This window comes from Ursus arctos, unplaced genomic scaffold (genome assembly GCF_023065955.2).
Source record: "Ursus arctos isolate Adak ecotype North America unplaced genomic scaffold, UrsArc2.0 scaffold_1, whole genome shotgun sequence".
NCBI lineage: Eukaryota > Metazoa > Chordata > Mammalia > Carnivora > Ursidae > Ursus > Ursus arctos.
This window is the reverse complement of record NW_026622763.1, coordinates 91,277,440-91,291,139: the sequence shown is the minus strand read 5'-3', so window position 1 is coordinate 91,291,139 and position 13,700 is coordinate 91,277,440. Positions and strand designations below refer to the sequence as shown.

Sequence of the window (13,700 nt, the reverse complement as noted above, 5' to 3'; positions counted from 1 at the left end):
CCTCTTTGCCCAGTGAGAGGGACTGGTCTGGCCTGCCGCCAGGGCCTCACTGGTCCCCAAATCCTGATTTCTGGGCTTCTGGCAATAATTCTGAGCCAACTGACCTGGGAAGTTGGAGGCCCTCAAGGGGTTGGAGCAGGAGCTGTGAGGTGTGGAAGATCTGGGCTGGGGGAGCCAGAGCCAGATGAAGTGTGAGCCTCCAGATGGGTTTGGAGCTGACATCCTGAGGGGTCACTCCCTGCCATCTCCCTGGCCCCTCTCAGTCTTTCCATGTGTGAGACAGACAGACTGGTTGAAAAGGACAAACATGGGGTCCCCAGGGACCACAGCTACCACCATGTTTCCTAAACTCCATAATCCCAAGGCCTCCTGTTTCATGCAGCCTGGGGGGGGGGGTCTGAATGGCCCTCTTCTTAGGCAGGAGACCATGGGTCATTAGCCACAACCCAAACCTGAGACAGACCGGCCCCCCTTCTGCGGTGATTCAAAGTGCTAAGATCTGACATGGGGGAGGGGTGCAGATTACCCTAGACCCTGGCCTCCTGCCTGGAGAGTCTAGAACTGAGGCTTCCATGCACAGCCTGAAGTCAGTCTGAGCGATTAGCTGAGTCTCTGTCCTTTGACTCCGGGTGTCCTCCTTTCCTCCTCCCCAAAATTGATGGTGATGCTGGTCTAGCCCCAGAGACAGGGCTAGTTGTAGGTCGTTAAGTGGAGGGCAACCTCAGCAGTAAGGAGCCCCAGGTTCCCCTTAGAGTGAGGAAGCATCCCTGGTACGGACTATACCACCACACACCCAGGCAGAGGTAGCCCCCTGAGGGGAGAGAGAGAACGAGGGTCAGGAGTCACTGGTCCCTTCCAGCTTCATTTTGGATGTTCCTGGAGGTGCTGGCTTGTCCCTTCTACCTGTCCCCTGGTTGCCCCCCACACCCCCCCCATCATCCCCACCCAACTACCTGCAGACCCCATGGGATCTGCTGAGTCCTCTGTGCAGAGAAAGGGAGGGGGAGGGGATAAGATGGCTCTGACATACTCCAGGCAGTTCTGGGAGGGGGCGGACTGCAGTAGCCCTGGGGAGGGAGGCATCTACGGGTCCTCAGCCTGGGGTGTGTGCAGCCCCCTGCCCTCCCTGGCCAGGCTTCTGTCCTGGGCCCAGCCCTCTGCTCCTTACCTGGCACTGAATGATTTGCCTGTCAGGGGCCAGGCCTGGCCCCGGCACATCTTCCCTGTGTCTGTGAGGGCTTCCTCTTCTCTCCCTAATCGTGGAAGGGGGCTAGAGCTCCCCACCTCTGGCTTGGATTTCACATCTTGGGGTTGCACAATGAAGAGATCTCCCCCTGAAATGACCTCCTTCCACACATTGTCATTTGGTGGTTTGTGGGGGGGAGTTGGGAAGAATGAGGCCACCTGTGGGCTGGGTCTGCCCTTGTGACTGAGAGCCACTACCTTCCCCCCCACCCCAGGGCCTAATTTCCCCAGACCTCCACCCCCTATCCCCAAGACCCGCATTTCCTGACCAAGGCCTGGGATCGGGCCTCTCGTCCAGGTCCCTCCTCCCTGCCTGGCCAGGGGCGGAGACTCCAGGCGCCAGGCTGGCCTGCAGGTGCGGGGCTTGGGGGGGGGGGTGCTCAGCAGCTGGTGTTCGAGCGGGCCCCCTTCCCCCTCCCCCTTCCTGCTCCCAGCCAGAGCCTGCTTCCTGTCATCCCTGTCAGCACCCGGGGCGGGGGAGGGGACAGGTAGTGGAGGAAGCAGAAACAGGGACTGAGCCATTGGAGTGTGGGCAGCCTCAGGACTGGGAGAGCACGGAGGAGAAATGGGGAGGGGAGGAGAGTGGAAAACACAAGCAGGGCAGAAGGACAGAGAACGAGGACCAGAGGGATGGGAGGCCCAGGGGAGATTTCAGGACCTGGAGAGTCTGCAGCCCTCCCCCGTCGCCCGTGAAAGCCAGAGCTAGGGAGAGGGCAGAGACAACCAGAGAGAAACCAGAGAAGAAGGACAGAGGCAACCGGACATAACCAGAGATGTGCAATTCCCAGAGATGGAGAGGTGTGAAGATGCCAGGTCAAAGGTCAGGGTACCGGAGGGGGAAGGCATGGTGTGTGTGTGGAGGTAGGGGTCCACCAAGTGAAAACAGCCTCCATCCCCACACTGGGGGAAATTACCCCCAAGAAAGGAGAGAGAAAGCTGGCTTCTACAGCCAGGGCTGGGGGTAGGGCTGATACCGCTCTCTTGGGAGACCCATCTCTCCCCATTGAAGGAGAAAAGACGAAGAGGGGCAAGGCTCAGGCCCCGCTGGACACTGAGCAGCGAGGGGCATGAGTCTGACCCCATCTCTGCCCTTTTCTCTCTTGGCCACAGCTGTAGAGACAGCTTTGACAGCTGACCTACCCTCTACCCACCTCCTGGTTGTGGCCCAGCCTTGGAGCCTCCACCCAGGGTCTCCGTGAGAGTCAGGGGACCTGCGAGTGGAGGTACCAGTTGGGGGGGGGGTGGTCATAACCAGGTGCTAATCCCCATCCGGCCAAGGCAGGACCAGAGCCTCACTGACCTTCTTAGAGATTAGTCCCCATGGCGACCTTGGCAACTCGCCCCCTCACTCTGGCTTGGTGGGGGGGGAGGGGAGGGGAGGGAGCCTTCCTGAGGCATCACAGGATCACAGCAGTCAGGGTGGGGAGGCCCCTCCAAGATCAGCAGTTAGGACAAAATTGGGGCCTCAAGAGAGGGAGCGACCTGCCCAAGGGCACATATGGAGCCAGAAGAGCCCGGACCGGAAGTCAGGTCTCCAGTTCCACTCCCAAGTGTTTTCCAGAAGGGCAGAGGACAGGAAATTGAGATACCCCCTCTGACCCTCCCAACCTTCCCAGACTGAGATCAGGAGCGGAGTGGCTTGAATGCGGTGAGGCAGGAAGTCTCCCCATCCTGAGGGCTAGGCTGGCTTCCTCAAGGCCAACGTGGGAAAGGGCATGCAGATCCCAGAGCTATGCTCGCTGCCCTGACTCCAGCCTCCATCCCAGCCAGGCCCAGGGGTGTGGGGAGCAGGGGGAAACCATGCAGCAAAGCCAGTCAAAACCACAACCACAGTGGCAGTAATAGCTAACATTTATTGGATACATTCCGCAGGCCAGTTCTGTTTTTACATGCTCTTAAATCTTCACAACAGCTTTTAAGAATATTGTTCCCATTTTACAGAGGGAAAAACTGAGGAGTAGAGTGCCACTTCTAAGCAGTGGAGCTTGGACTGGAACCCAGGCAGCAGTGCAAGACTCCAGAGCACTCAACCCTCCGGTGTCTGTCTGATCATGGGCAGATGACTGAGCGGCCTTCTCTCCTCCTCTCGGTGACTGATGACTTTGGAATGGGATAGGTGCAAGTGTAAGTCACAAGGGCATACTCGTGTGTGACTCCAGCCCCCAGCACAGAGGGGCACGTGGCACATTTTATTAAATGTTTGAGGAACGAGTGAGCAAGTGTCTGCCCATAAATGAGTGTGAATTTGGGGGTCTATAGAATCCTGGGAGAGGGCTCACCTGTGATGCGTGTGCGATCTGTGTGCCTGGAACTGCGTGAATGCGTGTGTGCACGTGCCCTCTCCCTGCTGCCCTGGGTGAGCCCCATGGCTTTGTGTCTTGGAGTGGGTGGTGGTGGGAGCTGCCTCCCCTCTCCCTGGATGGCAGCCAGCTCCGCGTCCCCACCAAGGGGCAGAGACAGGGGCTCTGTTTCTAGCGGGGAAGGACAACGGGTGTGTGGGTGGGGCTCCCACCCCCGCAAGGACCCCCCTCTTCTGGGCCAGCTGTCGGACCCTGCCTGAACTGAGCTGATCTCTCACTCGGTTATCTCTGTCTCCCAGGAGACCAGACCTCACAGCCCCAGGGAAGGTGCTCATCTGCCTGTTCCTGGCTCCAGACCTGGGATGGGGGCAGGGCAGGGAGGAGCAGAGCTGCAAAGGAGAGGCTGGTGATGGCACCAGGGAAGGGGGAGGGCGCCATTCACAGAATTTGCATCTTTGGTCACCAAAGCCCTGGCTGATTTCCCAGTGAAATGAGGGGTAAGGGATCGGAGCAGGCCAACTTAAGGAGAAGACGTTGGCCACTGGGTGCTTCTAAGGTGCCCAGCAGCACTGAGAAGTAGGGCCGTTCAGGGATGGGGGCTCTATGTGAGGGAGATGTCTCTGGGCATTCCCAGGGCTTTTATATGGGATAGAAACCTGGGTGGGAGCTCAGGATCAGGTTGAGGGTTTCTTTATCAGGTCTGTATGTCCCTGTATGGGATAGGATCTGAGTGGGATCTGAGGGTCTCAGGTCCTGAGGACACAGGACTGAGTCGAGGGTTTCTCTGTGGGATCTTAAGGTACCTTGTGGGATTTGTGTTTTGGTAGAACCATGGGGAAGGTGGTCCTAAAGATTTCTCTATGGGAACAAAAGTCTCCATATGAGATGGACTGGAGAGGGTGGTGATGGGGAGTTCTTTGAGGGGGATGAGATCCCTAGGAGGTCTTGAGCTCTTTTAAAGGTATAGATCTGGGGACATGGGTTTTTTCCCCTAACTTCCCCCTCCACGCCCAAAGGCTGAGGCTGTGGATGGGGAGGAGGTGGGGGTGAGGGTGCTGAGCTGACAAACAGAGCCACCTGTGCCTCCATCCTTCAGGAAGCTCTGAGAGCAACTGAGCTGGGAAAACAAACAGGACCAGCTGCTGGGGGGCGGGGAGGGGGCTAGGAGGGGCTTGAGGGAGTAGCTGGGGGGCTGGAGCTGGATCAGCCTCATGGAGAAAGGAGGCTGGGTGGGGGTCCATAGCGCAAAAAAAGGACAAGGATCTCAGAGTCCCATTCTAGCACACCAGGCAGGGCCGCCAGACAGCCCCTTCTCCTTCAGTGTCTCCTTCTTCCCTTTCTCCATGACTTGGAAGCCCAGAGCCAGGGGGAAGGTCTGGGGGATGTGGGGCCCCTGAGAGAGGGCTAGGCAACTGGCTCTTGGTGGTCTTGGTGGGTGTGCCCATTTCTGAGAGAGCTGGTCACAGACAGAACTAAAGGCCATGGACTGGGGACCCCACACACCGTTTTTCTGATGAGGAAACTGAGGTACACAGGAGGGAAGAGGCTGGCTAGTACCTCACAGCTTCTTAGAGCAGATCCAAGGTCAGGATTTAAGACTAGAAAGGTGCCCTATCTCACACGAAGGGTCCCCACCCCAAGTCCCAGCTGGACTCCTAATTCTAATTTGGATCTCAGCTGGTATTACCTCCCCACTACTTCCCTGGCCCTACACACACACACACACACACACACACACACACACACACACACCCCTCCTGTAGCATATGATTGTCTGGCCAACAGCTGGATTGGAAGCTGCCCACCTAGGTGGAACCTGGATCTCAGGGCCGTGCCCAGGCCCCCAGCCCCAGCTCCCGCAGACACAGCGTCCCTCCTCTGAGAGAGACACCCGCGCACCCGCAGACGCACAGCCTGACGCACTCGCCACCGGCGCGCGCCGCCGCTTGGACCTCAGCCTCCCACCAACTCCCCCTTCCACCCCACCCCACCCCACCTTGCCGGCTTCCCACCAAGCGCGTCCCGCCCGCGCCCCCTGGCGGCCGAATCCAGAATCGCCCAATAGAGATGGAGGAGGGAGGGAGAGGGAGGGGAGAGATTAGGCTCTCGCTTCCCTCCACGTCCGTAGTCCCGATTTGTGAGACCAGGCGCAAGGGCCAGGACGCGAAGAACCCAGGACGGGCTCTAGCCTCCGTCGACAGTCTGTATTTCTCTCTTCTGGACTTAGGGGAAATTATACCCTATTTGTGTTTCTCCAAACCCCTCTGGGGTAGGGCTTCAGGGGACTGGGCGTGCTTCCGACACCATCTCCAGTCAAGCCTGGCTGTAGTGGTCCTTGGTAGTGACTCAAACCTTCCTAACTTGGACTTCACTCCTCCTGTTTTAGGGCGCTTTACTCTTGACATTCACCTTCACACACCTTATGATCCTCAATAGCGATTCCTCACCAGTGAGAAGAGAGACCCAAGGGACGCTCCAGTGGCTCCCAATGCGTGTTCTCAGCACTCCAGAATTTTGGGGCCGGGAGGGGGGCTGGTAGAGTGGGCAAACCATTACCCTTGCTCTCTCGCTGGGGAGTTTCCTCTATACCCCTTCCCCCATGGACATTTGGCTCAGCCTGTCCACCTTGTTCCCTCCCTCACCCACATTTTATTGAGCACCTATTCTGTGTCCAATACTGTGCTGCGTTTGAAGATAACAAAGAGCAAGACTGACACAGCCCCTTTCCCCTTAAATGGAGCTTGCACTCTAGTAAGGGAGACACTCGGTGCCCCCACAAACACTCCTAAACAAAAGATGAAGAAGACAACTTTACAGAGTGATAAACACTATCAAGAAAACAGGATGATATGATGAACAGTAAATGCCAGGAACAGCATCACCCAGGAGGTAGCAAAGGAGCCAGCTTGCCAAGATCTTGTGACTAAGACACTCCAGGTAACAGAAGCTCCGAGGTGGGAATGGGCTTGGCGGTTGGGAGAAAGGCCGGCTGGCCGGCATGGTAGACTGCCAGGAGCTGGGGCAGCTGCCTCTGGCCTCTGAGTCCTTTTAGTCACGAGGTGTTGAGTGGTAAGAGCACTGGCTTTGGAGTCAAAGGGTTTAAGTTCCAATCCTGCTTTGACACTGGCTGTGGGAATGTGGAAGAGGCCCTATGCCCCCTGGTGCCTCAGTTTCCACGTCTATATGTCCAAGCCTACCTCACCGGACTGTTGCTGAGTCTATAAAGAAAGCACTTGGCTCATGGGAACAACAAAATAGTAGTTCCCTTCTCACTCTCCCCTTCACTTCTGCTGAAATACCCCCTCCATTAGGGAACGCTCACAATTTTGCCAGAAGTCTTGGTGCCTATTGGTAGCTGTGATGGTTAGGAAATTAGGCTGTGAATTGGGTGGAAACGGCCTCCCTGTGGCTTCCCTTTGAGGCCCCAAGCCTTTCCTCCTCCTCCTCTCCCTCCCCCACTCTCCACCCTTCTCCCCACCACACGCGGCACTGTGATTGAGGACAAGAGCCTAGGACCTTCAGGCCCCGACCAGAGTCCCCAGATCCTGGAGCTCCGTCTGGCGACTGGGAGCGTAGCGCTGAGGTTGAAACATTTTACCTACCACAGTGAGCCACCCCTGTAGCTACTATTATTTCTAAGCGCTTCGGAAATCGCGCCCTCCCTGGGGCGGTTTACGTTTCCTGAGCTCAACGCCGCCTCGCGGCGAGTCCTGGTCATTGCCTTCGCTTGGCCCCTCCGCGTAAGAAAACTCCCGGAGCGCAGAGCCGGGTCTGGGAACTCAAGCTTGGGAGGAAAGGAGCCACAGTGGGAAAGAGGACGGAGGGGTGTGAGGAAAGTCGCTTGCGGAGAGCCGTGTCTGACCCTGCCCAGCGTCGCCCAAAAGAGAGGCCTCGACGTAGGCCTGAGGAAGAGGTGGAGTTTAGACGTTGGGAAGAACTCCCGCGCCTCAAGTCACGAATTCGCGGTCTTAGCCGCGAGGCCCCAGAGTGGCCTGGTACCTCCATCACTAAAGGTCTGGGCCAGGGAGGGCGCGTTCTGCCCAGAGGTTGGGTGTGCCTTGCCTGGCTCAGGCCCCCAAAAAGAAAAGCGGAGTCAGCCTCAGCTGCAGCGGGCGCGGGACGTGTGCCTCAGCACTTTCTATTGTGAGATCCCCGAGGGCTGGGGCCAGATTGGCGGCTGCGGGAAAGGCCTGGGCTCCCCCAGAGGACACCAGAACTGACCTCAGCCTGCCCGCTGACTCAGCTCCCCCACCCAGGGGGAGAGAATGCGGAGAGGGGGGCGAGGCCCGGTATAAAGCCCCGCACGCCCGGCCCCCGCGCAGCCTCTCCATTTTCCGTCAGTACAGCGCTCACCCCACCCGGTGAATACTCGGGGCTGGGGCAGGGTCTCTCCCGGGCGGGGGAGGGAGAGGTGAAGGAGAGCCGCCTGCAGCCCGGGTCCAGCCCGGTGTTCACCCCCCACCCGGGCTGGGTGGACATGGGCCCGGCGGGACGCTGAACCTTTGGTCCCGCCCTTCTCGCCCGCAGCGGCATGAGCAGCGCCCCCGCGCCGGGCCCCGCGCCCGCCAGCCTCACGCTCTGGGACGAGGAGGATTTCCAGGGCCGCCGCTGCCGGCTGCTGAGCGACTGCGCGAACATCGCCGAGCGCGGAAGCCTGCGCAGGGTGCGCTCTGTCAAGGTGGAAAATGGCGCGTGAGTGATGGTCCAGGCGCGGCCGGACTGGGTTGGGCCGCGCCGGGCTCCCCTGACCTAAGCTCCAAGCCTGGGACCTGAGCTCTCGGCCCTCCGTTTCCCAGATTGTTAGCCCTGCCTGAGGGAGACCGACCTGCATGGGGAACCCCTTGGCCTCCCCAGAACTCCCCGTGCGCCACAACACACACCGTGTGAACTGAAGGGATAAAGGCGAGAGGCAACCCTCTGCGGGCGCCCCGTGGAACCAGCCTGAACCCTGGAGCGGTTCCCAGTGTAGTTATTTCCTCCCCAGAGTTTTTCTCTGGTCAGAGTTAGATGGCTCTGCGCTTGGTATAATAAAAGAAGCCAAATCCCCTCCTCTCGCTCCACCCTGGTCTCTGAGAGCCCGCGCAGCCCTCAGGAGAGCTGAGGCCCCCGACTGTCGCAGGTTGTTGCTATCACAGACTGCTATTGCAGGTGGGAGGGTTCCTACACCAACCTCTGCAGACACCTAAATCCTTGAGGTAGGAACCCTTGGTTAGGTGATCTTCAGAAGCCGGAAATTCCTTCCAACCTGAGGAGCCTAAGCGGGAAGCCTGGGTCCCTCAAACCCTGGATAGCAGGTGGTCTAGTATTTTTAGCTTCTAGAGGGGGCCAGATTGCCATGAGCTGTGTATGTCAGGGTGAGGGCTTGGGGTTGGAGAAAATAATTGGTTTCTCAGTCAGTCTTTTCGAACACCGAACACCGTGGGGGTTGGGGGAGAGGAAGGAGTGAGTCTGGGGCAGATGCCTCCCATTCCTTTATCTTTCCCCAGTTGGGTGGCCTTTGAGTACCCCGACTTCCAGGGACAGCAGTTCATTCTGGAGAAGGGTGACTATCCTCGCTGGAGTGCCTGGAGTGGCAGTGGCGGCCACCACAGTGACCAGCTGCTCTCCTTCCGACCAGTGCTCTGCGCAGTAAGCACAGCCTTCCCCTTCCCTCTCTGCCTCCTAGCTCCTAGCTCCAGGCCCTGACCCCACCATGGCACCTCAGAAAGGCTGTCTAGTCACTGTATGGGGATGTGTAAATACAATTCCTAGATGGGTGGTGGCGGCATTACTTCCCAGAACCAGAAGCGCCTCCCCAAGTTCAGGAAGTGGGCCTAAGTCAGGTGTCCAAAATCAGCACCACGGACAGCACTGAGCCGAGGTCAGTCTTGACCACCTACTGTTCCTCACTTTGTGTCCTCCACACCTGTGAGCAACAGCCTCTGTCATCACACAGTCCTGTAAAGTTGAGGTGGCTGCTGTTAGCCTCATATACAGGTGTGCAAATGGGGCTCAGAAGGGCAAAGTGTTTTGCCCTCGGACACAAGAGTTAACATGAAGATGAGACTAGAACTCGATTCAGGAATCATTGGTAAAAAGGGTCAGTCTCTGTGTGTATGTATGCAGGGGAAGGGTTGACAATGAATCAAATGAGTCACTGGAGGGGAGGATCCCACTTCTCACTTGTGCTGACTTAGCTACCCTACTGTTGAGGCTTGGGACTGAGAGGTAGAAGGTAAAGAGCAAATGCTGATTCAGCCTGGCTTCTCCATTCCAGGAGGGCAAGGCTCTAGGGCTATGGAAGGCAAGACTCAACCAACACTGATGCCCTCCCTTCTCTGTTCTGACTCTGCCATCTGGCATCCCTTAGCTGTGCCCAATCCTGTGAGAGGCTGTACTCAAGGTGCTGGGTGGCAGATTGAATAGTCAATAAGACCTTTAGGAAAACTGTCTTGGTTAATGGGCCAAATTTCTCTCAGGATCTCTGATTTTCCTTCTGCAAATAGGTCCATATTACAAGATACCCTCTAGCCCTGACCTGGAAGGGTCTCTGGGAAACTCTCAGTCTCACCACCTCAACCCAAAGCCATAGAAGGGACTAGGCTGGGGACTTCTGAGCATCCCAGCTTCCCAGACTGCTATGGACCTGACAGAGGGATCTCTGGAAATGTTTGTGGAGCCAAAGTGTCTACACAGCTGTGTTGGGAGGCCAGGTGGGGAAAGCAGGGCTGAGAATGTACCCATTAACACCTCTTTGGAGAGTCTGACCTGTCCACCCCCATCTTCCTGTGCCTCAGAATCACAGTGACAGCCGTGTGACCCTGTTTGAGGGGGAGAACTTCCAGGGCAGCAAGTTTGAACTCAGTGATGACTACCCATCCCTGCCCTCCATGGGCTGGGCCAGCAAGGATGTGGGTTCCCTCAAAGTCAGCTCTGGAGCGTGAGTCCTGGGACTGAAACAAAAGAGATGAGAAGAGAAGGGAGGCAATGGGCACCAGGGAGGGGGGTTGGGAAAGGCGATGGGGTGCTACGAGACATGGTAAAGAGATGTTGGGGACTGGGGGACAGGGGGAAGTGAGATGATGGAGACAGACTGTGGGGGGCAGGTAGTAGGAGATAGGAGTCAGGGAACCAGTGTGGGGATAGAGGAAGGGGTATTTAAAAAGATGGATGAGGAGGAAATGGAGGTTGGGAAGGGGGACAAGGGGTGGACCATGATAAGAAGACCTGGAGCAGTGGGCAGGGCAGGAAGAGATCCATGTAGGGAAAACTGAAGCAATGGTTTTGCTTCATTGTGGGTGGGGGTGTGAGCTGAGAAAGGAGGGCTACTAATGGGGGACACTGATGTGGGTGGGGGCAGAGTCTGCTTACCACCCTTGTGCTCTCACTGGACTAGGTGGGTGGCCTACCAGTACCCAGGCTACCGGGGCTACCAGTATGTATTGGAGCGGGACCGGCACAGTGGGGAGTTCCGTACCTACACTGAATTTGGCACGCAGGCCCACACCGGGCTGCTGCAGTCCATTCGAAGAGTCCAGCACTAAGCTCCACAGCCCTGACACCTCCCCTGAGGACCCTCAATAAAGGCTCCTGAACCTGCCTGCCCCTCTTGCCTCTTTCTTGGTGTCTTGCTTTGTGATCTTTATCCTGTTTCTTAAGGTCCTTTACTGCCAACATGACCCTCCTCTCAGGCTTCAGGATTCTTGACTATGGAGTACATAAACTGGCTTAGAATGTATGTGGCTAGACCTTGATAGGGCTGAGAAAACTGCTGGTAAGAATCTTGGGGATCCTGTGAAACACTACCAGTCCCATACCCCTCACGGTAAAGGGCCATCAGCTTGGGCCAGGTGTACCATAGCACACATGGCACCTTTGCCATTCTCTGGTTTGGGCGCAGTCCTACAGCAGGGCTCATAGCTCCATTTCAACCACTTGGGCCAGGCACAAGCATGCACGGCAGGACTTCCTTAACTCTATGCAGGGCTCAGTTGGGTTTCTCCCTAACCCCCAGAGCATTTCCAGCCTTTATATTCACCCTGGCTCCCTATCCAAAAGGATCCAGAGTAAAGCCTGGACCCTTTTCCCAGCTTTATAGAATCTCTGCCTTATAGAAAAGCAAGGCTGTAAGAGGAGAAATGAGCGGGAGGTCCCACTGCCTCCCAGGGCCTTCTGAAGGAGAGACTTTCTCTCTCTGAGTGGAGCCCCCAGACCTTTTGTCTGAACAACAACCCCTTCATGATATTGAACTCCAGCATTGACAAAACATTTTCATACCCCTCCACTCAGCTGTTCCAAAGAACCCTCTCTTCATTCTTCTTCTCCCTCCCCTCTCTTCAAAGGATTGGTGAGCTGGAGAGGCCACCCCTCAGCCACTGACCACAGTGAGTCTGGGTTCTGGGGCAGGTGGCAGAAGCCCACAGCCATGCTGGGGCTGAGTGGTAGCAGCCACCAGAGCCCCCGGCACCAACGCAGTTTCTACCCAGTTCCCTCTTTGGTCCAGTTAACAATACTCTCAATCCCACATAGGCAGGGCCCTCAAGGCCCTTGGGACTCCCCTCATTCTGTCTTTCAGGGATGCTTGTGTTTTCAAGCCCCTAGTGGACCTATCAATGGGGAGGAGTGGCCCAGACCATCACCCGAGCCCAGAGGAGGTAGGACAATGTTGGGCTAACAGTCAGACTTGGACCTGAGCCATTCCCAAGGGAATGTGCAAAGTCAGGCATCTGCTCCCTTGGGAAGAGCCCTGGACCAGAAGTCAGAACACCTGGGATCCAATCATATAGCATCCTTGAAGCCCCCACTCCCTTACTTGTAAAATGGGGCTACTGATCCCTGCCTTAGTCTGTCCCACAGGGTCGTGAGGATTCAAGGAGAAACCACTGAAAATGCTTGTGGTGTTATGGAAAAGCACCAGGGCAGTCAAAGCAGGGCCCTCATTCCCTTGCACTGCCCCCCCCTCCATGGATCCCAGGGTAGGGTCAGGGGAGCAAGGGACAGAATTCTGGGCAGGGTATGAATCCTGCTTTCTAATGGGATGGGTTCTAGAGTCCATGCCCCTGTTGCATTTAGTGCGCCTAACACTTTCCATACTTCATCCACTTCACCAATGAAGAAAGAAGCTGGGCTGTCTGAGAGGGAGAAGCCTTGATGAGGTCATCCACTTTTACTGGTGACAAAATCAGGACTTGAACACAGGGCTCCTGCCCCAAATTCAGGCTATTAAGGGGATGCTGACCTGAACCGTGGCTAAAAGCCTCAAGCTTCAGCAGATCCCCAAACCTCTGTGGGCCCCCAAAGAGTCTGGAGTTCCTGCCTGGTCACAGGCTCCTAACTAGCTCCTTGGAGGATGGTAAGAGTAACAATAGCTAAATGTATAGAGCCTGAATACAGCACGTGTTATATAAGCCTCATAATTCTGTATGGCAGGTAATGTAATCCCCATTTTACAGATGAAGACACTAACTTCCCCCAAAATCATATAATTAGGAAAAGGGGGAACCAGAGTTGAGCCCAGAACCCAGACAAACTAGCCTCAGAGGCCAGCAGCCCTTCTCCCCTCTTCCTGCTTTGCAGGGTTAGGCAGTGGGCAAAAGCAGATCCAGTATCCACCATCAGCTAAGCTGCTCTCCCTCTAGGAGGGTCTGTGGCTGCTGGGAAGAGTCAGCAAGACGGCTGCAGGAATGGCAGTGGGAACCTGAATAGGACACTCCCTGTCTCTAGGTCTTAGTGTCCCCATCTGTACAACTAGGGAGTTGAGAGAGCTAGTATTTGCTGCAGCCCTTGTCAACACGAACCTTCTAGGTTTTCCTGGACCAAGGAGTCCAATTCTGCTTCCCACACTGGCCCCTAAGGAGTGGGGGGCTCAGAGGCCAGGCTGGGAGTGTTTTCACCTTTCCAGCCTCCTCGCATTCTAGGCAGGTTGATGGCAAGCAGAACCCTGTGGGTCTGGGACCCAGCCAGGTGGGAGGAGGATGGAGGAGAAGCTGCCTGGGATTCATCCATTGGTTGCGCTCAGCCAAGACCAAAGGGGACGAAAGAGGCCATCTCCTTTCTGGTGCAGCCAAGACCCAGTGGCAGTGGAGGTGGGAAGCACCTCTCAAACTCTTTCCAGCTCTTTCCAGAGCTCACTTACCCCTTCAGCACTTGAGTCTTCAGTGAGGCAGAGACACAGAG

The 13,700-nt window shown here is 56.6% G+C and overlaps 1 protein-coding gene across 1 annotated transcript; it reads left to right on the top strand.

Moving 5' to 3' along the window:
- Positions 1-8,076: 8,076 nt before the first annotated feature.
- Positions 8,077-11,068, top strand: CRYBA2 (crystallin beta A2). The gene is made up of 4 exons (XM_026490231.2): positions 8,077-8,237; positions 9,032-9,173; positions 10,322-10,464; positions 10,921-11,068. Exons 1-4 carry the CDS (start codon positions 8,077-8,079, stop codon positions 11,066-11,068), a joined length of 594 nt encoding a protein of 197 aa, XP_026346016.1.
- Positions 11,069-13,700: the final 2,632 nt, after the last annotated feature.

Excerpts from the sequence above, each read along its gene's own strand:
- CRYBA2 (XM_026490231.2), top strand. The coding sequence starts at position 8,077 with ATGAGCAGCGCCCCCGCGCCGGGCCCCGCGCCCGCCAGCCTCACGCTC. Across the intron at positions 8,238-9,031 it reads GTCAAGGTGGAAAATGGCGC|TTGGGTGGCCTTTGAGTACC; the intron begins GTGAGTGATGGT and ends ATCTTTCCCCAG. Across the intron at positions 9,174-10,321 it reads TCCGACCAGTGCTCTGCGCA|AATCACAGTGACAGCCGTGT; the intron begins GTAAGCACAGCC and ends CCTGTGCCTCAG.